The 24,185-nt window shown below is 40.1% G+C and overlaps 2 protein-coding genes across 5 annotated transcripts in view; both read left to right on the top strand.

The window, feature by feature from the left end:
- The first annotated feature begins 139 nt into the window (after positions 1 to 139).
- LOC136449197 (prosaposin-like) lies at positions 140 to 12,714 on the top strand. Of its 2 annotated transcripts, none has more exons than XM_066449079.1 (23): positions 140 to 275; positions 2,367 to 2,497; positions 3,093 to 3,167; positions 3,456 to 3,518; positions 3,964 to 4,023; positions 4,141 to 4,218; positions 4,525 to 4,599; positions 4,972 to 5,034; positions 5,268 to 5,327; positions 5,465 to 5,551; positions 5,916 to 5,993; positions 6,421 to 6,483; positions 7,215 to 7,274; positions 7,627 to 7,695; positions 8,385 to 8,471; positions 8,983 to 9,045; positions 9,363 to 9,422; positions 9,619 to 9,801; positions 10,306 to 10,495; positions 11,023 to 11,165; positions 11,622 to 11,702; positions 11,951 to 12,040; positions 12,301 to 12,714. In XM_066449079.1, the coding sequence occupies exons 1-23, from the start codon at positions 230 to 232 to the stop codon at positions 12,334 to 12,336; spliced, it is 1,941 nt and encodes a 646-aa protein (XP_066305176.1). In that variant the 5' UTR covers positions 140 to 229; the 3' UTR covers positions 12,337 to 12,714. The 2 variants fall into 2 exon arrangements, with proteins under 2 accessions (XP_066305176.1, XP_066305175.1); XM_066449078.1 differs by having other exon boundaries at positions 11,020 to 11,165.
- A 3,708-nt stretch (positions 12,715 to 16,422) lies between these two features.
- LOC136448474 (tetraspanin-5-like) overlaps positions 16,423 to 24,185 on the top strand; it is a 29,370-nt gene continuing 21,607 nt past the window's right edge. For 2 of the 3 annotated variants that reach the window (XM_066448044.1, XM_066448043.1), the window contains exon 1: positions 16,423 to 16,628. In XM_066448044.1, coding sequence (XP_066304141.1) covers positions 16,560 to 16,628 — 69 coding nt within the window. In that variant the 5' untranslated portion in view covers positions 16,423 to 16,559. The remainder of the gene's footprint in view (positions 16,629 to 24,185) is intronic. The other variant, XM_066448042.1, reaches the window with a different exon arrangement.

Here is a 24,185-nt window from a genome sequence, read left to right as displayed (position 1 = left end):
AAACGGTTTGTAAAACATACTTTTCTATAATCATTAAAAGTTATTACGAGAAAAATTTACACTTGGTTGAAAAATCCTTGACGTTTAGCCATGTTATTCTCTCCATGATAAGTATATAACGGATGATCCTTGATCAGCTGACATAGGAGCACGTGACAGTTAGTAACGCGGAGCACGAAAGCAGAGATCTCGGTTCCTGTCTGCGACATCTCCTTTCACGAAGTACACCATGGCACGACTCGGATTCCTCTGCGCCTTCCTGCTGTTTGGAACAGGTAAGAATGTGCTTTAAGTTCAGGAGAGACGTCTTGATTTAATGTAAGAGGTAGTTTAAAAAGCCAGGCCACGGCTTTCATAATAGCTCAGCGAAAACTGCGTAGATCACCTGTACTGTACTGTAGGTTACATGATTCCTGAACTCTGGGCTGACATGTTTTGGACTATGAACTGATCACCTCGTGATGCCTTCCCCGCTGTCCTCGTGGTTGTGTCGACGTGCTACAGAGGAGAACCGTGTTCCAACGCAAACCTGACATTTTTGATAGGATCATGAAACGTTAATATATTTGTAAAGGAGGTTCAACAGGAACAATAACAAAAGCTCTAGATAATGGATGAATATTATTTTTGGGAAGTGTAACAGTGGGGATCAAGCTCCACTACTCTACTGACCAGTCTAACTGGTCCGGACATTTTAGCCTAGTGGTTAGCGTGTTGAATTACCAAGCCGTGTGGATTGGGATCGGCGTGAGTTCTAATCCTGGGAGCGGCGTACTCGCCCCCCTTTTGTTTTTACAGTGGTTCCCACGCTGGTCCTGTGACGATCAGATCACACAGGGAATGTCGTACTCGGAGACTTGGGACGAGTCTGAAAAGAAAAGGGGGAGTAGTGTAACAGTGGTGATCAACCTCCACTAACTGACCAGTCTAACTGGTCCGGACCTTTTAGCCTAGTGGTTAGCGTGTTGAATTCCCAAGCTGTGCGGATTGGGATCGGCGTGAGTTTGAATCCCAGGAGCGGCGTACTCGCCCCTGTGGGTTTTTACAGAACCATCAGAACAGTTTTGGAATGAAATATAGAAATTTATCCCAGCTTTTTGCTAATCCAGTATCTTTGGTAGTACAGTATATGACATCAAAAGTGTTATGGATAGAAATGAGTTGTAGAAATCATACAGGGAACTGAAAGCAGCATAGTCTTCTTCAAGTTGAAGTTCTTCCTCTTTCAAATAAAGAGGATACCAAAGTAGTTTCTGAAGAAACAGGAACAGTTTACGCTCATTAACCATTGACATTCCTGGCATAAGCCTCCAAATAAAATGTAAATTTGCATGTATTGGAACCCCAACATAAAGATATCATGGTCCTAGCTAGCTATTCTCCAAGCAGAGGTTTCAGTTGAGAGGGCTAGGAGTGTCTGGGATTTTTTAAGTCTCATTCAAGGAGGAGAAAGAGGGAGAGAAATGTTGAAAATCACGGCCACTCCTAGCCCTCCCAACCAAAACCTATACTTGGCCTGGCTTGAGAAATAACTTCTAGCCGCATTTCCATTGGTCAGGCTGCCCCTAGCTGGGTCCAGTCAACACCTGACACTCAGACAGGGTCACATGGAGATTGGCCTTGACACAAAGTTAAAGTCCATTGCAATCCAGGCAGCAGCAACTGATAATTATTACACATATCATGACATCATCAGATGCCAAGGACGGCATCGTATGAATTTAGATATGCACAAAGGCAACACAACTGACTTGGTATACAAGTTACTGAAAACAGTTGAAACTAAATATTATCATAATAATAATTAATGTTGCTACACTTTATTGCATTTGACAAAGAAGATCTGCCCTTATAATTGGGTGATTTGGGTCAGAGAGCAGGTCATCTCAGTACAAAGTTTGTTGTCTGCAATCTCAAGTCGGTGTACACAGCAGTTAAAGATTGCCGATCTCCACCCAGGGAGCATGATTTGCCCAAATCTTTACATACTTGTCATCTACACAAAGTGATTTTGGAAATAGTCACTACGTTCCAACAATTACAATAGTTCTTGATGAAAGCATCACATAGATCAGTGTGGAATGGGTCAGGAAAAGATCATTTGAGTAGCACATGTTTTTCTGTATGTTTGGTTACTTATAGGTTCAAGAGCCCAAAGTACAAAGTTTGTTGTTACAATTATTATCAACATTTGAAGTATGGGAAATTGATTTATCACTGGTCCTGAACATAGTAAATAAGTATAGAATTATTCATGCAATGGTATAACGTTATATGTAGTGGGCCTGCCAAGGATTTGAACCCAGAACCTTCAGATTCTAAGTCAACAACCCTAACCACAAGACCACCATGCCACCTTGTTTCAGCCTATGGACTCCTGGGTGAGCGACGCTGTACCTGGGGCCCTGGTTACTGGTGCCAGGGTATTGACACTGCCAAGGAGTGTGGGGCCATCGACCACTGTGCACAGGCTGTGTGGAGCAAGCAGGCGGTCAAGGTAAGCTGTTCCTTTTGATGATCCTTTGATTCACTTTCCATCGGATGATGTTATCTGTTTGCTACCTTATGACGGGAGAACTGGCGCATCCCCGCCTTGTACGACAGCCAACGAAAGGGTATGTCACCCCGTAAAAAGGGCGGTATAACCCCGTCGTAGCGAAAGCACGTCGACTGATGACCTGATGTATCCTGCTGATGTTGGGAATAAGGATAATGTCCTAAAACATTAATGGTCGTCCATCGCTGTCTGTATCTTTATCTGTATAGTCAGGATAAATGCCCTTCAACATAACACACCAGCTTCACAGGCACACAACGTGGCGGCAGCTACTTACTATGTATATTATACTAAATGACCTGTCACACCTAACCTTGCACATCTAGCTGCAAGTGTTGTTCAAAGTTCTGTAGTGAAGGTGCCCCTACTGAACTTGGTGGCAACAATACCTGCAATATACATGACTATGTAATGGTTCAACTTTTGCTATAGTGTGATAAGTGACATTAGTAATGTCATCATGTAAGGATATTTTGCACATTGGCACATGACTACTTCTAACACTACGTCTCAAATGCATCTATCTTTACCACAGAGCGATGCTGCCTGCGACACCTGTGAAGAAGTTGTTGGATTGGCCAGAATGTTCTTGAGCCTAAATGTCACAGAGGTACAAATTCTTGTTCAACAGTTGCTTCTTTTTTTGTGCATTAATAGAGGTATATTTTCTTGCTGATATTTTTGTGCAGTTCACAGGTTCACCTTTATTGCTGTATTGCAGCAAGAATATTGCTGTTGATAAATTATGTTATCACAAGGAGATATTGTCACAAATCAAGTCAAATGGATTCCTTCATGACTAAATAGGGGAAAAACAGCAACTTGTCACCGATGGCTTATTCTGTGAATGTTACAGACAAAATTGAAGCCAACTTGATTGTTTTGTTTCTGTGTTCAGGAGGAGATTCTGGATGTGGTGGAGAAGGCCTGCGCTGTTCTGCCAGGGCCACTACAAGATTCGGTCAGTAACACTTTCCAAGGTCCCATGCCATGTTGAAAATCAAGACTTTGCAAGTATCTTTGAGTTCATACTTGAAACAATAGTTACTGTAGTATCACAAGGGAAGACAAAATATACTGTAAATGTATTCAACGTTAAGTTCGCAGTGGTTTGATGTTCATGATTTTCACGGTAACCTTTTCACCACAAAATTAGAACCACTGCAAAAATGCTTCTTTTGTCTTCTGCCCACCTACCACCTCGTTTCAACTGCGAAACCATTGCAAACACTCCATTTTCTCCCTACCATGAATTAGATCACTGCATTTACAGTATGTCTGCAGGCTTGATGCATTGAAAATCATCATGAAATCAATGAACTTCATAAAAACGTTTTTAACATTGTGTTTTGAAGAATACACATTGTAGTTTTGATTAATAAGGACATTTCTTGTTTTCTAAATAGTGCAAGACCCTGGTGGAGACATACGGAGTTGAAGTCATACAACTCCTGAAGTCCGAACTGGTAAGGAATGTCAATAATTTATTTTGCCAGTGGCTGTTGTTTTGGAATGTTTTACTGATTTGGTCGTTGTCACTTCCTTGGCTCAGGTGCAGTAATGTTGGTTTGTTTTGTGAACAGGATCCCCAAGCGGTGTGTGAGGCTCTGAAACTGTGCCAGGAAGAAGAGGAACTGCCTAAAAAACCTGCTCCTGAGAAGGTAAAGTAGCTATAGTTGTCATTTGTACTCTTTTTACAGAGTCTATAGAGGTGGGTACCACGTAAGATGTTTTGGTTGACTGCTACAAAGCTAACAGTAGCATTTTGTAAATTGTACGGAACTTTGGCAGCATTAGCTTATGTGTTTTCCATGCATTGCAACAGTGATAAAAATGCATTTCTCTTGCATTATAAGTTGCGGTTGGTACTCGAGCTAGTGATATGACATCTGTTTGAAATCATAAATCCTTTTGAACAGTCTGTTTTGTGCTTTTAAGACGCATTGATATTAATCTTCTTTTTTTAGCCCCTGGACCTCTGTCCCGAGTGTGAGGCTGCTGTGACCAAGGCCAAAGAACTGATTGACAAGAATACAACTGAGGTTTGTTCTTTTCTTACATCCATCTTATTACCTCTGCATTGTCACCCAAATCTCCTTTTTCGTCTATTTTATAGGAGGCCCAAGAACATCTGCAATGTATTTTGTTGTCTTGTTGTGTTTGTCAATTAGGTTATCTAATGTCTGCTAAAATGCTGATCTTAAGAGATCTCCAATGCAGGGTTTTGTAATCCATTATGATGCACTTATAATATAATAATATAAAACATTTATCTAAACTTTTTATATCTGGGGTGTTTCATGAGAGATATCTTGATCATGCTGTCATTTGAAATGACATATATATGATCTCAACAGATGAATATTAATGGCAGTTTAACGTTACATATTTTAATGTATTTCTTCCTTTCACAGCCACAAGTTGTTGAGTATTTGAAAGAGCATTTGTGCATGCAGTTGGGTGCCCTTGCAGCTGCTGTGAGTTTATTTTACCATTATTACTGTAACGGTTGCCATTGTTACTTGGCATATTCCTTAACCTTCTCCCTGCTGTCTAACATTGTAACAAATAGGAGGATTTATAGTGTCGCCTGTTTGGTCCCAATAGGTATTTGTATGCACTTTTGCTTTATTATATACTTTGTGATATTATTTTTTGAGATTTTCTATGTCCAATGTCAGCATGGACTTAAATATATTTCTGTCCCCAGTGCAACACTACCTTGGACACCTATGGACCTATCATATACAAGCTTCTGGAGCAGAAAATTGTAAGTCTGAAGGGTCATATCATTTTGGCTGAAGAGCAACCTACTACATTTTTGTATTTTTTTATAACATGTTAATGTCATAGAGTTCCTTGGGGACTTGTGCTTTAAACGAAATGCTTGCTCTAATGTTTTTTCAGGACCCTGACAAGATCTGCAAGGCCATTGGACTGTGCAAGAATGCTACCATTTCACTGGTGCAGAAGCCGATCAAACCAGTCAAACAGGTGAGGTCCTCGGCTGTGTCAGTCGTTGATGATCCCCTACTCTTTCCAATAAGTGTTGTGGGTTCTTTAGCATGCTTGAGGTGTGGCTCCCCTCCATTCAATGTCCCAAGAGACGTCCCTTACCATAGCTAGGTACTCATTTACGCATGAGTTAATTGAGAAAATTTGGTGTTAAGTGTCTTTCTTAAGGGCACAACATCGGGACTTGTCAGGGATTCAAACGAAGTACCTCCAGGTTTTGAGTCAACTATCCTAACCACAAGGCCTCCTTTCCACCTTAAGTTGCAAAGTGCCACAAGTTGCAAAGAGTCTTGCATTTGTCATTGCTTTTGCCATTGACTGATTATTGTTGGGCTTTCCACAGCAACCAAATGACTTGTGTGATGACTGCAAGCTGGTCATGACAGAGGTTCAGGCCTTGATCAAAAGCAACAAGAGTGAGGTAGGTGTGTGGATGACATACTCTCGGCACCCCAAAACTGATGCAAGTGTGCGAAAGAAAAGAAGTTGGACCAAAAAAGAAGTTGACTTTATTATGAAATTTAAGTGGTCTGTAAGGTTGAAAAAATGACTGAACACAGAATATGGCATACCAAACAATGAATTCTTTATTCTTGTCCATCAACATCTTCTCTTTCGACTCTGGAAGGCTTCTGCCATTAGTAGCCGTTTTCCGATTTTTGTCTTAGTCAAAATACAGTCTCATCTTTTGTTTGTTCTGTATGTATTTCAGATCCAATTCAATGTCTTATCAATAGTAATACATGTTTTTTGAAAGAAATTGCTCTGTGAGAAAAAAATTGCTGTATATCTGAATTGAAATGTTCAATATGGCCACTACCTGAATTTTGTTTTTGCATCATCAACAGGCAGAGGTGATAGATTACCTGAAAGTACATCTGTGTGCAAAGCTTGGAGGCCTGGCTGCAGAGGTGAGTCTACTAGTCTACTAAATTAAACACAGATTGGGTTGGGTGAGGGTTTGAGTTAGGGATTAACCCACTTGAATCGTGGATTATCCTAGGGCAGATCCAATTGAAATTAAATCAAAACAGATTTTAGTTCGTACTGGGAGTCTGGGACAGATCCAATTCCAATGCCTAGGAGAGATTTTGATTCCAATCTGTCATTGGACAATCTGCAATTGTCCTGGATCCCAATCTCTTCTGTGACATGTATACAAGCTGGGCAGTATTGTCTTAGTTTCTGTTTGATCTGCATCAAAATTACCTCTGTACATTCAAGACTTGGTTTAAGATAAAAGTAAGAGTGTAATAACATGAACCACACATGAACAGATTTCTGAGGATGAAGAACGACACATGTGTATCAATGTGCTGTCTGAATCAGGGCTCCAGCTTTAGAATTTTTTCCATCCTACTCATTGTTTGGAAGCCCATCTTCTTGATATTTGTTGTCAGTTTCATGCCGTGAAGTTAAGATTTTTGGGACGGATGAATGAATTTTTTAATCTGTGCTGGGAGAGAGGGAAGGGTCCTGGAGACAGCCAATGGATAGTAATGTATATTGTTGAATGTTATCCATAATGAATATAATAATGTTTCTCACACAAAAGCAGGCTTTACACAGAAGTTGATATTGCATGATAAGTAGTACATTTGTTAAGCAATCAAAATCATGCTGTTTTTGTATTGCTCCTCAGTGCAACAGTACCATGGACACATTTGGACCCGTCATCTTCCAGCTTCTGGAGTCAAAGTTGGTAAGTCTATATATCTCGAGCTCAATCCGTAACCAACTGCATCTACTTGCTATTTGGAATAACACTATAGCGCTATATTACACAGGTTGCCTTTTATTGTATATACAGCCTTACCAATTTGATATCTTGCTTCTCGGATTTTTTGCTGGATATTAATAGAGCATGCAAGTGGAATACAATGTCCTTAACCTAGGTATTTATTTTCACTCAATCATTTGAAAAAAGGGGTGTTAAGTGCCTTTCGCAAGGGCACAACATTTGTGTTCGCTAGGGATTTGAGTCCAGAACCTTCAGATTTCGTCAACAACCCTAACCACAAGACCACCTTAACACTGTTCTTTCTACCCTATAGGATCCTGATACCGTGTGTAAGGCCATCAAGCTGTGCCCTACATCTGACTTCATTGCAAGGCTTCGGGAGGTATGGGTCAAACTTCAGTCAGTTGAACTCTTGTGCATTCTTTCAGTTTCACCTGTATAGTAGTACGATACTGAATCAAGTTAGTGATTTTACATAATTATGCAATGTATTAAGCCAGAAATACGCGTGTATAGGAATACACTTCAAGATTGTTTTCCTGTAGTAATTAGTTATTAAGATGGCAAAAAGCATTGCTTTAACGTCACAAATGCAAGAACTATTTTTATGTATCTTGAAACATCACTTGTAATTTTCAAAAGAAAATGCCTCGAAAAAAGTCTGATGCACACTGGGATATTGCATCTTTGCCTTGCACCGTCCTGAAAATTCAGATAAAGGCCTTTCCTTGTTTTTTTAAACGTATATCACAATAAATTTTTGAACCAGTGTTCTGGTATGATTCATGTACATGTAGACAGAAATGATAAGATGAGGTGTCTCCTACTCAGCTTGTTTAATCTGCTGGGTTACATAAATCTGCCAATTTGAAAAACAGTGGGTTTGAAAGATCTCCAGTGCAGCGCCCCACAGGTATGCACAGATTAGATATACAGGAGTGCATTATACTTGGAGACGTTGGGTTGGAGATCTGTTTAGACGTATCTTTTTAGAGTGGTAGAATCATGTACCGTGGGGTTGAATTATGTTAGTACATTTTGATGTTGAAAGTTGTTAACTTTTGGGTACAGACGCAGAAGGGACCAAACAGCATCTGTGATGACTGCAAGCAAGTCATGCAGAAGGCCCACGACTACGTAGCAGACAATGCCACACAGGTAGGTTTATCTGCTGCATGAATGTTAAAGAGTATAGTTCATGTGTAGTAAACTTTTTGAGAAATATGCTATAGGGTAAAAAAGATATACGTTTATATATATACTGTATATATCTTCTAAGATACTGTAATTCACTTTAAGTTCACGGTAGCAAAATTTCACGGTGTAAGAAAAATGGACATTTTCACTGAACTTTAACTTCACGGTGGTAGCAAGTGATTTACAGAAAGGATGTGTGAAGGAATCATGAATAGGTTTTTCACTGTGATGATAAGTTCACGGTCCAGTGGTGACAGTGAAAACAGTGAACTTAAAGTTACAGTGAAAGAAACGAGAACTTCAGTATGCTGAAACTCGAGAGTGATTTTTTTCTGGTTGCTTTCGAATTTCACTTCCACTTTTTGAATATGGTTCAATAGTTTGATGAAGAGGCTTTTGCGATGCTGTATATTTTGTAACTTGATGAAGAGGATTCTATAGTATAGATGGACTTCTCTAAATTTTTTTGCAGGCACAGCTTATCAAACTTCTCAAGGACGATTTCTGCTCACGTCTTGGTGGTTTGGAGGCAGAAGTAAGTTGTTAAAATAACTATTAACTTTCAATTCATAACTGCAACAGACACATTTTGCCGTCTTGTACTGCACCTTCATCAACTAATTGTTAATTGTTTGAAACCAAAAAAAGGGAAGCCCTGCTAAAGTATTTGATTTGCTGTAATAACCATCCCCCCACCCCCAAATGATTGTATAGACCTACGCTCAATATTCATTGGTTGTTGTATATACTAGGATTCTCCTGTAGTAATTCTTCATTGTCACAAGATAATCTGTGGAATTCAAGCTGCATTTAGCATTATGATAGTTGACGATTGTTGCTTTGTATCTACAGTGTGACAGCCTGATGGACACATATGGACCAATCATCTTCAACCTCTTAGAGCAAGAACTGGTACGTTGATGCATTTTCTCACTTACTGGTAAAGGCATGCAGCTGTGTATATCACTTTACTTTTTTTTCCATTATCTGTCTTTTTTTGTTAAAAAGGTTTGTCAGGATCCCCCGATGCGGACCCTCTAGATAGAAACAGCTTTCTTCTATCCCTCATTACTGTGTGGAGTAACAAAATGCTGTTTGTATTTGATAGGATCCAGAAAAGGTGTGCCAGGCCGTCGGCTTCTGCCCCTCCCTGCAGGCCCTGAGCATGGCTGAGCTGCTGCCTGCTAAGGAGGTGGTCCAGACAGAGGAGGTGGGACAGTCGGTGGGGTGTGTCATCTGTGAGTTCGTCATGCAGCTTGTGGATGAAGAGCTGAGTGCCAACTCCACCGAGGTTAGAACTTTCTGTACATGAGTGAGAACTTTCTGTACATTAGCAAGAACTTGAACATGTGAGAACTTCTCTGTACATGAGTGAGGACTTGAACAAGCAAGAACTTCTCTTGAACATGTGAGAACTTCTCCGTATATGGGTGAGAACTTGAACATGTGAGAACTTCTCTGTAAATGAGTGAGAACTTGAACATGTAAGAACTTTTCGTACATGAGAGAACATGAACATGTGAGAGCTCTGTACATGGGTGAGAACATGAACATGTAAGAACATTCTGTACATGAGTGAGGACTTGAGCATGTGAGAACTTCCTGTACGTGTGAGAACTTCAATTTTCTCCACAAATGTGAGAGCTTTCTGTACACATGTTAGAACTTTTCTGTATACCTGTGGGAACTCCTATGTACACATATTGTAACTTTGGTCAGAAGTCAGAACTTCTAGATATGCATGTCTGGGCACAACTTCAGCACTCTAACAAATCTAACTAATATGTGTCATCAGAAAGAGATCCAAGATGCACTTGACAAGGTGTGCAGCCACTTCCCCGACACCATTCGTGACGAGTGCACGGACTTTGTGAATGAGTACGGCCCTGCCGTCATTCAGCTGCTGAAACTGGAGCTGGACCCCCAGCGCATCTGTAAGACCATCGGCCTGTGCGACGAATCCAACTCTGTCAGGCTTGTGAAGGGTAGGTGTGATTGTTGGAAAGATTTTTGTCACATTACTACTTTCCACACAACAGCAGTATTTTTAGCTTCAGAAAGAGTTTTCAGGAGAGATGCTGTTACTTTCAGTAGAGATGCTGTAACATTCACTAGAGATGCTGTAACATTCAGTAGAGATGCTGTAACATTCAGTAGAGATGCTGTAGCATGCAGTAGGGATGCTGTTACTTTCAGTAGGGATGCTTGATTTACTTTGTTGATAACACTGAAAGTTTGACCATCTTCTATTGTTACTTACTTAATACCCACCATGCTACAGTAGTTCTTGATTTGGTAAGTTAAACGGTAACTTAATATTAGCTACTCAAGGGTCACTATTCATCCACTAAAATTCTATCATCACAAATATTTGATCACTAACATTTGAGACTGTTATGTTTGTTCCTACTGTTAAAATCAAATTTAGCAAACAACTCCTTTCCCCCAACCACATTTTTTATTTTATCATATAAATAGATTTACAGTAACAGAAACCCTTTGCTCCCAGCAGGAGTGGGCTCAGAGCTGTGCCCTGTGTGTAAGATCCTGGTACAGTATGTGGATGGTCTGCTGGAGGAGAACTCCACGAAGGCTGACATCAAGGCGGTGGTGGACAAGATCTGCAACTTCCTGCCGTCAAGCATCAAGACAGAGGTGGGAGACATGTGTTATTTCAGAGGTTAAAGTAGGAGTTGTTCCATATGCATACCTTTCTCTGACTTGTCATTCAAGATATGGTTGCCTTACTCTTAGTGAAAATGGAGGAGTTATTTCCAGTCTGTGTATTGGTGTGTGTCTGTAGTTTTTTTCATATTGTAGTGTGACAGGATGTGAGGTGGAAGATGGTGTAGCTGGAGATTGGCAGGATGGGAAAATTGGCTTGGCCTGGGTCCAAAGTTGGTCCCACAGGCTGGCAGGAAAATGCACAGACAGAATTAGCGAGAAATTCACAATGAATATAACAAGAAACTCACAAAAACCTAAGATATTTCATGGAGCTAAGAGACGTTTGATTTCTTAAGCTTGTTTGTGGCTTGAATTTGTAAGAACAGTCCATATTGCGCCGTCTGTTGCTTCATGTTATGTTATGTGTGACTATTTTCCATGTAGTGCCATACTGTGGTGGAGCAGTATGGGGATGCCATTGCAGAACTGATTGAGCAAGCTCTTGACCCAGACTTTGTCTGCACGGTAAGAAAAGCACACAACAGATCAAATCATCTGCACCATCAATTTTTAAAAAACGCATCAAGGTCGCGAAGTATCATGTACACGTACTGTCAGTCTGTCACTAATGGAGCTCTTTTAAACAATAAAAAACAGCTGTGCTTCCATGTCCAACAGGTAATTTTGTACACTTGAAATAAACCTGTGGATTGGCATTCTTTGTCAGTAGAAATGACTGTGCTGATGTGCGTTCTTTCCTTGTGTCACTACAGAAGGCTGGAGCGTGTGACAGCAAGGACAGCCTGTGCAGCCTGGGGCCTGGGTACTGGTGCAGTGGGATGGAGCAAGCCAAGGCCTGTGATGTAAGTCTGCGCATGGCAATACTAATAAGTGCAATACAGTCAAACCTGTCATAAGACAACTTAAAAGACTTATAGAAAATGGCCACAGTAGACACATGGTCGCTATAGACTGGATTTTTTAATGCTTGGGTCAATTGAGAAAATAACCCAAGAGGTCACCAAACAGTGACCACAATGGACGATGGTCCTTATGCAGAGGCGGTCACTATTACAGATTGGACATAATTTGACTAATATGTTTGTTATCTTGTTTCTTTCAGGCTGTGGAACATTGCAAGACTCACTGGTGGAACTAACTGTCAGACGACTCTGGAAATCCAGCAACAACCAAATTATCAATGCAATGCTTGCTAATAGTAATATTTCTGCATCTTTCAATGTAATCTAGTGATGCTCCCAGGATATCTCTTGTTCTATTATTATTAAGGAATTGTTGATGACAGATCCATTCACATTTACACATGTATCAAAGATTCTACTACAGAACTACAGAATAAGAGACAGACTGAAGCATCTTCGCTGTCCACTTAAGATTGAAAACTTAACATCACCACTTTTCTTGCCACTCATAGTTTCCGCATTTGAATTTTTTACCAATAGTAGTATCCGGGTTTCTGCATTTGAATTATTTACCAATAGTAGTATCAGATATAGATCATCAGCTAGGTTGGTATTATAGGTGTAAAAATAATTGATCTGTGATGGTGAAGGAATGCTATATGAAATAATATTTTGAGTTGTAACGGGGGTTGCCCTACCTTAGGACGCGCCCTAACTTAGGACGGATATTTTAGTGATCTTGTTATGCATAAGTACGCCGTGTTTGTGTACACTGACTATGCTCATAAGGAAGATAAATAAACCAAGTCCATGCACATAATTTTTATTTGCATTCAAAACATATGTGTACATATTCATTTCTTGTTTTGTCGAGAATGGTATTTTGACAATGATGATGGCAACGCTGAGTAGAGGGTCACTGCGTAGCTAGACGGCCTGACACCTAAATATACGACCTGTGCCAAGCAGATATACAACTATCATACACATAAGAAATATAACTTCATAAAACACACAAAAAATGGGTCTTTAAGTGTTTGTTGAGAAGAAAACCGACAAAAGAAAACAACGTAAACATCGCTGCCGTCTGGTAACGTTGTTTTCCCGCCATTTTTTGGAGCCGCGATGGTGGCGGACGGCGACTCAACGCACAGCTTTGTAACGCTCTAACATGTGATTGGTACCGTCTATGGAAAGGAAACTGAATACAGATATGGCGAAGATATTTCCCAATAAGTAGACGGAGTATTGTTGATGTAAGCGGTGTTGTTTTTTCGTAATGATTTTGTAAGTCGGGTCGCATGCAAGACGTACGTCGAGTCGCGCGCAAAGTGCGTAGTAGCCTATTTCCCGCCAAAACATGAGCTGGGATGCGCTAGATATAGCCCTTCTCACATGACGTTAGAAGTGCACACAGTCAAAATTTTCCGGTCAAAAGAAAGCTAGAATATAGCAGACTTCAAGCCCTATTTACATTTCCCTAACTTCATCACCAACTTCCGAAGAGAGCAAAATTACCAAAGCGTAATAAGTTAGGCACACTATCTGGCGTAGCACTAAATCAGAAGGTACATTCGTGAAAACGTCTCACAGCGTTTGCCGCTTGTAACTCGGAGCGTGAAGGGCCCATGAACAGTATGAATACATTTCTTGTCCATGTATGTTCTTTAGATGAATGTGTTCAAAATTCATTCATTAAAACATGACCATTCTCTGACAACCAGCAATGGAGCGCCGTGAGTTCGAGCGCGTAAAAAAACGTCCTATGTTTGGGCGACTCCCGTTAGATTTTTTGTGGCTATGATGTTGTCTTAGTTTATTGCTAAAGGCTGTAGTCTCGTTTGTGATTGCAGTGTAAAGTGAACTCCTTTGTACCACTCAAGATCTCAAATTATCAGAATTACGTTGTTTGTGATATCTGCAGTTTAATTCTGTCAACAAATATAGTTCTCTTGATCAGGAAATATTAAGTTTACCACTATCATCTCACTGCTCCAAAGATGTAAATGTTCGTAGCCTGACTTTTGGAATGAATAAACCAGGAGGACTTTCCATACTCAGTGTCTTAGTTAGCATCGTTTTTCATATTGATTCAGTAACTATGTCACAAACCAGAACACAAGATATCAAAAGCTACCGTTCTGCAGCAGTACCATAGAAAGCCGCTCAAAATCTAACGATTTTAGAAATCTAGCCAAGATGACATACCAAATACATAATAATGATATCAAGACAATGCGTCTAGGCATTCTCGAGTTATCGTGTACACAGAGAGACACACACACACGAAGGATGGCGAAAACATAGCCTTCTGCGAAGGTAATAACAAAAGGCAACATGACGATAATATACTCACATTGCCATCCATGATGCCTTGTCCACAATGCATCTTTGGTTGACAGGATCCATGTTTGACGTCGCATATTGGTTTCCTCACCTCACAATCTGGTGGACTGACCTTGAAGTGTTCTCCTCTGCCCAAGGACAGCCTCTTTCCGCTGACTAAACATAATGTGTATTCCCGCCAGTTTGTGTTCTTGGTTGGTTGTGGGCCTTAGACCATAAAACATAGCTTAGTTTTACACAACATAAACTTTAAATACCCCGGTATTCATCGATAACGCTTAGATAAAACATTTCAATACAATGCAGCTACTTCTCTTTGCCTTGTTGGCGACTTTATACCGGTTAATGCATCAAGTGCAATCAGCAATGTCACTGGCTGCTAAGTGGATGGATAAAAAGCAGTTCCTAGCAGTTCATTGAAGTACTGAACTATTAGGTTTGCCAATCAATTATGCGAAATCCCCGATTTGTATGACTTTTCACCTGACTACTACTTAACTTCCAAACTCCACAAGTATGACATTCCTGTACTGCAACATCCCAACACCCAGTTACTCATAGAAATTTAGTTATTTCTTTTTCTTTGTGCCACATTTAAAAATCATTTCAAAAAGAGAATAGAGTTCCATGACCTCATACCTTCACCAATTGATTTCGACTGAGGTATTATGAGTGTTTCTGAACAAGTATGCAAATAATGTTCTCATTTGCATGAATTATTTCCGTTCATCATCTCAATCCAAATAACAGAAGTTGTCCAAAGTATGACAGTCTTATCTTAACATAGAATGCAAATTAGGTCATTTGCATAATTTACATTTGCCTTTACGTAGCTTCCAAATGTCACAAGTATGAGATTTTCAAACAAGATATAACGTCAGTCGGAAAACAGATTAAATGTCATAGCATGCCTTTTTCTTATTTTTTGTCCATATATATCAGTACAACTTTGAAGTTAGATGAAAAGGGATTTTGAACCATGAGCAAAGTCTTCCAAGAAGATGTGAACGAACAAATATATAGAATTTATTGTTTGGTATAAAGTTATTGACCATATTCTGTGTGGTCAGTCATTTGTTCAACATCCCTGACCACTTAGATTTCATAATGAATGAAACGTTTTTTGGCCCAGCCTTTTTTACTTGCACGATTGCATTAGTTTTGGGGTGCCCAAACGATATCATTTATGATATAACCCCCATTGACTAGTAGTTCAATTTTGACCCGCTGGTGGTTCAGTTTTGACCCACTTGTGGTTCAGTTTTGACCTGCTAGTGGTTCAATTTTGATCCGCTAGTGGTTCAGTTTTAACCTGCTAGTGGTTCAGTTTTGACCCGCTAGTGGTTCAGTTTTAACCTGCTAGTGGTTCAGTTTTGACCCGCTAGTGGTTAGTTTTTAGCCACTATAGCTAGTCACCTCATATAATCAAATCAGCTTGGTCTTAGCAAGGAGGGAAAACTATTTAAACCTCCTTGGCCTTTAATAGGAGCTCAGCCTGTCTTCAACATCCGTTGAGGGAGTAATTCAAGAAGAAAAATGGAGCAGAATTTGAGTAGATTTGATTTAATTTGAACGATTTGATTTGACTTGAATGATGACATTTTCAGGAAGTTTGATGATGGAGAACTTTTCCCATCGAGGTACAATGGCGTGACATGAAAATTTGTTGGGCATCAAGGGCACTGAGTCTGTGAATCTGGAGATGTATTTTGTGGTGTAGCAGCCCCATTCAGCGATGTTCCTAAAAACTGCAGCTGATGCAATGATGAGACTGAAAAGTGAATACCCAATCAAGGAGAATCCAGATGTTTGTTTTGTATAATATCCTTTCGTGTTGATAAAACACTATTTTGCCAATGCAGTAAATTTATTGGAAGAATTCTGTTCAAAATTTTTTTAAATAAAACATATCAGATCGTTTAGCACTCGTCTGCGGTGTCATTGTTGTTGTCGTTTGCCAGCGCTCATCATGTTGATGACGTCAGCACTCAGTCATTCCCAGGAATGAATAGTAGCGGCAAAGGCAGGATCTGAGTCAACCTTTCGGGCGAAAATCGCCGTCGTTTTCCTCTTCTTTTTGACGTTTTATGGGTTCCTGACCAAGCTACAAGCCATGGCCAGAGACACAGAAGTGAGCTGCTTGGTCAAGTACCTGGTTTTTGGCTTCAACGTGATATTTTGGGTGAGTACACGGACGAACAACATTTTTCTTCCTTTCGTGTTGTATGTTATGATGTGTTTAGTGACCCGCTATAAGTTCTAACAGGCAGTGTAGGTTTGTTTTTTCGATGTTTTATCAAAATCTACAAGCCACAGGGACCAAATAACATCATTTTGTAACAGCAGGCCTAATTATTTCTCCAGAACTACAGCCATTGTTACGTGTAACCCGTATTTCTGCGTTAAAAAGATGATTAATAATTTTTGCAACAGCACTTTGAAGGTGGGGGGGGGGGTGGTATCCTACATGCAGGGCTCAAAATTCATTTTTGGGAAAAATAATCATAGGCGTGCTGGCGTACCGAACCTAATGGTATAGGTGCATAGACAAATGTTGGGTGCACAACATAGAATTAAGTAGGATGGCAGCAAAATCACACTTTCTCTTTTCATAGCTTGAATCTGAAATTTAAAAATTTTCAACATAGGTTTTGTTATCTTTTCTGACAGTTGAGTGTCAAGGATATACTGTTTACAATTACAGTACCTTAACATACGTAACAGATAAACATAAAGCCTAGTCATCTAGGTGTACCGGTGTACCCACAGTCAGAAATTAGGTGCACAGCTCCATATTTGGGTGCACTAAAGTACAACTTACATCATGCACCCAGTATTTCGAGCCCTGTTATATGTAAGACATGCATGATCCATGGGATTTGGAAATGCCTGGAGTTTCAAGGCAGACAATTTCCTGAAGGTGCCACGAGTCACGACTGTAAACAGCGTGGGTGTGTTATAAATGTTTATGGTACTTGCCCAAGAGCAGGACTCATGAATTATCATTTTGAAGGATGTGTTATGGTTACTACCCTACAAAATCAATTATCATTTACTTACTTTCAGGGTAGCAGAAAGGACAGTAGTTAAAATGTGAAGGAGACTTTTTTGTTAGGTTTCAGGACGTTTTGCTGTCAGGACAATTTACCATCAATGTGAACGACTCACAAAATTCATACAAAAATCATTCTTCGTGCATCATGATTCTAGCCCAGGCCATTGAGGTTTGAAATCCATATTTTAAACATTTTTGCCCTAATCCTAAACGGAACCCCATGTGTACAAGTAGCAGCGTAACATTGACATTCCTTGTGGCGTAACATTTTGGCGGCGAAACGTCTCGGTAGCCTTTGTTCTTGTTTTGCAGCTTTGACAGTTGTCAGTTATGGAATACTGTTGCAAATTATGCTAAACCAATCAGTTCAATGTGGAACATGTTAAGTGAATCCATCCTCATTAATTCTAAGGTAAGAAAGACTTGATCCCTGCACCATCAATACCGTTCAAAGTCTGAAGCTAAAGTTGACCTTGTAAGCTTGCTTAGACAGTATATTCGAGCTGAAAAGTATGATACCGAAACACAATGTTATCACGAAACTGCAGAAGCGAATCATGGTTTAAGCCGTATAATTCCTTCAGTTAAGTGCCTGGACGGCGACTTTTCCTGGCTTTCTGTTGCTGCCAGATTACAGTGTGCTTGATAAAGACAGACGAGATACTGCCTTGGATTTCAAAATTAATTCTACAGCATAATTGACGTTACTGTTGCTACACCTTGACAAAGTGTCCCGGTGTACTACATCTAGATTAGTTGACCTTTGGGCGATCCATTTTTTCTATGCGCAACATTAGGTTAAATCTTGTGGAAATGAATGTCATATCGTGTCTAATGTCTATGCAGGCGTAGTGACTCTTACTACCAGCAGTCTAGGTCGTATGATTCAAACAGTACTGGTATTTTCCAGCTTACTGTACAAGTTCAACCAAGACTTGTTAAGTCATAATTACAAGGTTGTTCTGTACCCTGGGGCTAGTCATGGTGATTATGAGGTCATCTCTTCCCATGGGAGAATATTAAGTTCCAAAGTGGGATGATGCTATCCTTAGTTCCCTTAGGTATTAATTATGGCCTAGCTTTCAAACCAGGATCAGTGAATGTACTGTATACTATAAGGCCTTTTGAATGGTTTCCATTACTTGAAGTTATGGTGAGAAAACTCTTCCGAAACAAACAGTAGTATGTGTAAAATGTGATATTCATAATACTAAATAGAGGATCAGGAAACAAGCATCTTGTGCTTACACTGTGTGTGAATCCCAAACATTGGTAAATAGACCCCTTTCCAAATACCGCGGCCATTTTGAATCCAGGCCGAGCGCACGTGGTTCGAGCGCGGGAAAAGTCAACACCCGGTAAGACCAAGCCAGCGGTAAGGCGTCCCCAATAGAAACCAGCGTTGAGTCATCTTCGGCGGCGAGATGTTCTCCTTCTCGGTGAAATCCATCCATATATTTGCATGGCACAAGTAGATGATATTGTTGTGGACACTTGGACTCGATGTCGGCCAGTAAAATTGTGAATTTCTGCTCCTTTTCCACAGTTCCTGCCGGGATGTTGAACGCGCGCTGCAGTGATCGAATGCTTATATGTTTACACCGCGTGCTTGTAGTTTCCCTAATAATGTTAGCTTAAGTCGAGAAAAATCCCACAAAACATACACTTTTCGGGCTGGGATCCTTGTAGCTAAGTTTAGGTATGACTCTTGGGCCTTTTGGTTGTCGTGACAATGCCAACATCATCTTGAAATTACATTAGTTTGAGGGAGGGCCGTGTTTTCTGTGCAGCGTTACATCGACTTCGCTCAGCAATATCTGACATTTCCGCTGAATTTAATCCCACAAAAAAGACATTAAGATATAGGCTTGAGTTCAATGTCCTTTTGGGTACAAATTTGGCAGCATTCCGGCGGCTTTTAGACGATCTTTTCGGATTCCAAGAATTTAGTCTTGCGGACTCCAAGTACGTGAGTGAAGGTGCGCTTTCCACTGTATCTGACGTTTCTTTAAATCATTTTGCGCGGCAATATTTCAGATATCTGTTGACCGGATGGAACCCAAAAAACGTTAGATAATATTGACTTGAGGAGGGAAGGACCTAAGGCCGATATTTTTCCTTTTTTTTGTGGAGTTTCATCCTGTGGAAATCGAAAATATTTCCGCGAAAAGTGATGTAATGAAACGCTACAAAGAAAACACGCCCCCTGCTTCACTCACGAACTTCATCAAACAAATCTTGGCACTAAAATATCGTCAAAGTCAAAGGAGCCACCGAAGTTTCGTCAAATTTCTATACTCGAAAAGCCCTCAAGCCTATATTTTCACGTTTCTGTAATATCATCCGACGGAAATTAAGATATTACGGCGCAAAGTGAAAACACTCCATCTTCACTCACGTACTTTAGGTTTTGATATTTCAGAAAACTCGTCAAAAGAAGCCGCTGAAATTCTGCTAAATTCCTAACCAGAATTAGACTCTACCAGTCTCCACGGGTTGCTGGGAAAGTAGTAGCAATTGGCCAAATAGAGTCAAATGTATGAAGGGGGTCGGCTATGGAGATGGGGTCCAATATTGCAACCCTCCATGGCCAAAGTCCCCGGCAAATGATCTCCCCGTAGCCGGCGCGGTTAGTCTGGTAGAGACTAAACAAAAATGACCTTAAGCTCAAGCCTACACGTCTTTTTTTGTGGGATTGCATTCAGCGGAAATGTCAAATATCGCCATGCGGGGCGATGTAACAAGAAAGAAAGGAAAAGTTAGACAGAAAAGAAAGAAAGGCTAGACAGAACACACGACCCCCTCTCAACGCGTGTTTTCCCAGGCGACGTTGGCATGGACCAAAATTACGGTCACAACCGGTAAAATTCTGTATATGTCTATCTAAGTAGCTATAAGGATCCCAGCCCGAAAAGTGTATGTTTTGTGGGATTTTTCTCGAATTTAGCTAACGTTATTAGGGAAACTACAAGCACGCGGTGTAAACATATTAGCATCCGATCACCGTAGCGCGCGTTCAACATCCCGGCAGGAACTGTGGAAAAGGAGCAGAAATTCACAATTTTACTGGCCGATATCGAGTCCAAGTGTCCACAACAATATCATCTACTTGTGCCATGCAAATATATGGATGGATTTCACCGAGGAGGAGAACATCTCGCCGCCGAAGATGACTCAACGCTGGTTTCTATTGGGGACGCCTTACCGCTGGCTTGGTCTTACCGGGTGTTGACTTTTCCCGCGCTCGAACCACATGCGCTCGGCCTGGATTCAAAATGGCCGCGGTATTTGGAAAGGGGTCTATTGTAAATTAGAACCCCCTCCTGTTCCTAGTACTATCCTGGTACATTTTGTATCATTCTAGAATTGTTCTGTCGAAGAACTGCTCCATGGTTGAAATTCATCTCAAGTTTCTGTTTCTCTTTTGTTTTCTTACTATGGTTTCTCCTCTGTTTAAATCATTCTGCACATAGGAACCAAATCACTTTATGTATAGGTATTAGGTTATGATCTCATTCTAACACCATCATTCAAGTTTAACCAAATACAAACACCCAGCATTAGGGATGTCACTATACATGTTGCTCAAATGGTAGAAACCTCACAGTTGAGTTCCTGGTTCTTTGGCAAATAATTGCTACCTGTGACAGTGCGAACCCAGTTGAATCCTGGGGAGGACTTCTCGATTGGGGCTGCACCCATCTTTCGGAAGGGATGTAAAATGGGGTCCCTTGTTCGAGGAAGGGCTTGCAACCCCTCCCTGTAAAATTATAGGTGCTACTGAAACAGCAAGGAAACTTGCTGCCACTAGGCACTACAGTCAAGGGACTGATTGAACAAATGAACACCCTGCATTAATGTCTACATGTGGGTCTATAGCTGGCACTGTCCTTGGTGACCATCTTCTAATTGGATGTTTTTCTGTAGAGTTGAAGTAGTACAAAAAAACAATGCACCTACACATAATCAATAAATTCTGTGTTATCAGGACATACGTACGGAGAATGTTTAACTTTGATTCTAACTGCAGTGTTGGCATGCCAAAAAATATAAAACTGTTTTTAACTTGTAAAAGCCTATAACAAAAGCATTATGCAAAGGGAAGAATAACCTTGATAAATCATTGTAACTCAGCTAATGGGATGCCGTTACAAATATGTGATCTTGATCGTCCTTGCTTGACAGACTGTATAGAGCATGTTCAACAATCGTGAATGACAAAGCTGCATGTCCTTGATAGTTGTAGTTTGTGCCCATACTTTCTTCTTGTGGGTTCCACTTTGTATGAAGGTTTACCAGCAAATCAATATTGAATATCAATTATCATGTTGTATTTGTGGACACGATACAACTCTAGGCTTCCTGTGTTATGGTATATATATATATATGGGAATGACTTTCTCGTAAGATTTTGCAAAGATTGTCCTCTTGAACATACAACAAACATGTCTGTAACATTAAGAAATTCTATATTGTGAATCGTATATTTTTCCCAGATCAAAAAAAACTGTACTACTACTAGTAATGCTTTTTTGTTATTCCAAAGTGGCAGGTACTGTATATACTTAATTTGAATACTCCATATATGCAAGTAGTTGACCTTTGTAAGAACCAATAGACCTATGTTTGGGCTTTAACAAAAGTCAAAATGCACTTCAGTTTCACAAACATGACAAGTCTTCTTCACAGCCTCTTCTTCGTATCATTCAACTTTTTTTAAGCAGGTTAAGGATGCAAAAGCACTCAAAAAGTCAAAATTATCTGAGGCACACACTTGTATGCCTTACACAAAGTCATAACAGCTGATAGGTTTTTAGAAGGTTCCTCTGGTAATGCTAATACTAGTTTCAGGTTTTAGGTACATATGCTGTTTATCTGGAGTCGACACCTGTGCCCATTCAAGCATTTACTTCCTTCTGTGAGATTGTGCTGATTCATAGAAGCCGCCAGGTACAAGTTGTGCCAGGTACGCCCCAGCACACCTGTATCATGTGTTGTTGACACACAACAGAACATTACATGGAATACGTCAATGAAGGTTAAACATCCAGGTAATAAGATACTCAAGGTAACAGTTATTCAAGCAACTCGATAAATTTTGGAAACAGTCATGTTTCAGGTAGCATGCACTACCTTTCGTCAGTGATTAAAATTGTTTTCTTTTGCATGCAACCTCTATGTAGTGCAACATGTATTCTCTCGAGCCTGTTTGGCTCATTTCAGCTGTCTACTTTCAATTGAAATTTAACTTTTTCCTGTTTGTTTAAAGATTGCCAAGAACAAAACAGCATTTCACACCATAGTTTCTTGTCTATGGTTAATATATACTATGTACAGTGTATATATTCTATAGTTGGTAACTGGTTTTGTTTGTTTAAATCGTATCGTTGGTATTTAATGATTAAAGAATGAAAATTTCATAACACCTTTATGCAGGTAAATCAAATGTGAGCTGATAGGCTTGGTATCCCACAAAGAAATAGACAAAATACAAAAGGTCTGTCTTTGAAATATAACTGTTACATTGACAACTTTTACTTTTATCACCCCATGCAAATCTTGTTGGAAAGTCCATTTTGGTCATCCCTTGAATGAAGCCATTAATTCCCTAGTTGCCATTAAATGAAACAAATTTTATGTGTGTCTTAACGACTTGTTCTGTGCGTGGGCCAGACACGTTTGCTAACAATCATCCCTGCGACCTTGCTCGGTAGCAGCTACAGTGAAGTTCCCATTACCACCCGTTATGGCTTCTCGATTCATACCCTCATTTTGCTCAACTGCGTCAGCAGCCTAGCTACAGGTATAATCTGTTTATGTACACAGACAGGGTGTGGTTCTGTGTTGTGGCACTTGTGTGCGTCACCATGTTTGTGTATGCATGTGTGGACAATTTCCTTGTTTTGCTGGCTCTTTGTCTGGGCATTTGCCTCAGCTTTCGATTGTTTTTCTTGGAAAGGGTTTTGAATGAACATCCTTTGTAATGCATTTCATCATATTATGTCTGGGTACTGCAAATGTAAACATCATAATTCATATGTAGCCTTGCCCAGAAAAGAAAAGACTAACAAAGAACAAAGCTCAAACTACTCATATCATGTGTCTCTAATTGCATTTTCTTGCAACTTTTAGATCTGGAGATGTAAAATTGTTGTGGGAATAACAGAAGCCGCTGTAACCATGATACAAACAGTTACCCTGGCAGCTCTCTGTTTACTTTCAAAATACAAAGGTAGACTATTACAGGGACCCTTTGTACATGCACACGGGTACATTTTGCATCATGTTGAAAATTGCAAACTTGTATGAATTACGCACATTGTATTTTAACTTTTGTCATCTTAACCTCACGTTTATTTTATTTTGTAGACAGGTTTTGTCTGTAACGGTACTGGCTTTCCAAGCAGAGGTTTGACATATTTTTGGGTGTTTTTGTTATCTTTTTTTATGCTTCATTTGGCTTGGCGACATAAAGAAAACCCAGACAAAATAGGAAGCCCCACAAAAAATCAAAAACTGCTTGGAACAGTTTAGAGACCTGCACATTCCATACAGGAATGGTTTTAGTGTGTATTACATGCCATGTGTGAATGTCTGATTTACAAATCATCAGAAGTCAATGCACAAACCAGCTGGCCCTGCCATGTACTAATGATAAGTACAGGGTGTCCATAACAACACATC

The sequence above is a fragment of the Branchiostoma lanceolatum genome, chromosome 14 (assembly GCF_035083965.1).
Source record: "Branchiostoma lanceolatum isolate klBraLanc5 chromosome 14, klBraLanc5.hap2, whole genome shotgun sequence".
NCBI lineage: Eukaryota > Metazoa > Chordata > Leptocardii > Amphioxiformes > Branchiostomatidae > Branchiostoma > Branchiostoma lanceolatum.
Note: the sequence above shows the minus strand (reverse complement) of the source record. Positions and strands in the feature narration are given on the sequence as shown.

What these genes read in the sequence shown, in the direction of transcription:
- LOC136449197 (XM_066449078.1), top strand. Translation starts at nt 230, where the DNA reads ATGGCACGACTCGGATTCCTCTGCGCCTTCCTGCTGTTTGGAACAG. An exon ending in CGATCAAACCAGTCAAACAG is followed by an intron (nt 5,552 to 5,915) that starts GTGAGGTCCTCG and finishes GGCTTTCCACAG; the next exon opens with CAACCAAATGACTTGTGTGA. An exon ending in TCAAAAGCAACAAGAGTGAG is followed by an intron (nt 5,994 to 6,420) that starts GTAGGTGTGTGG and finishes CATCATCAACAG; the next exon opens with GCAGAGGTGATAGATTACCT.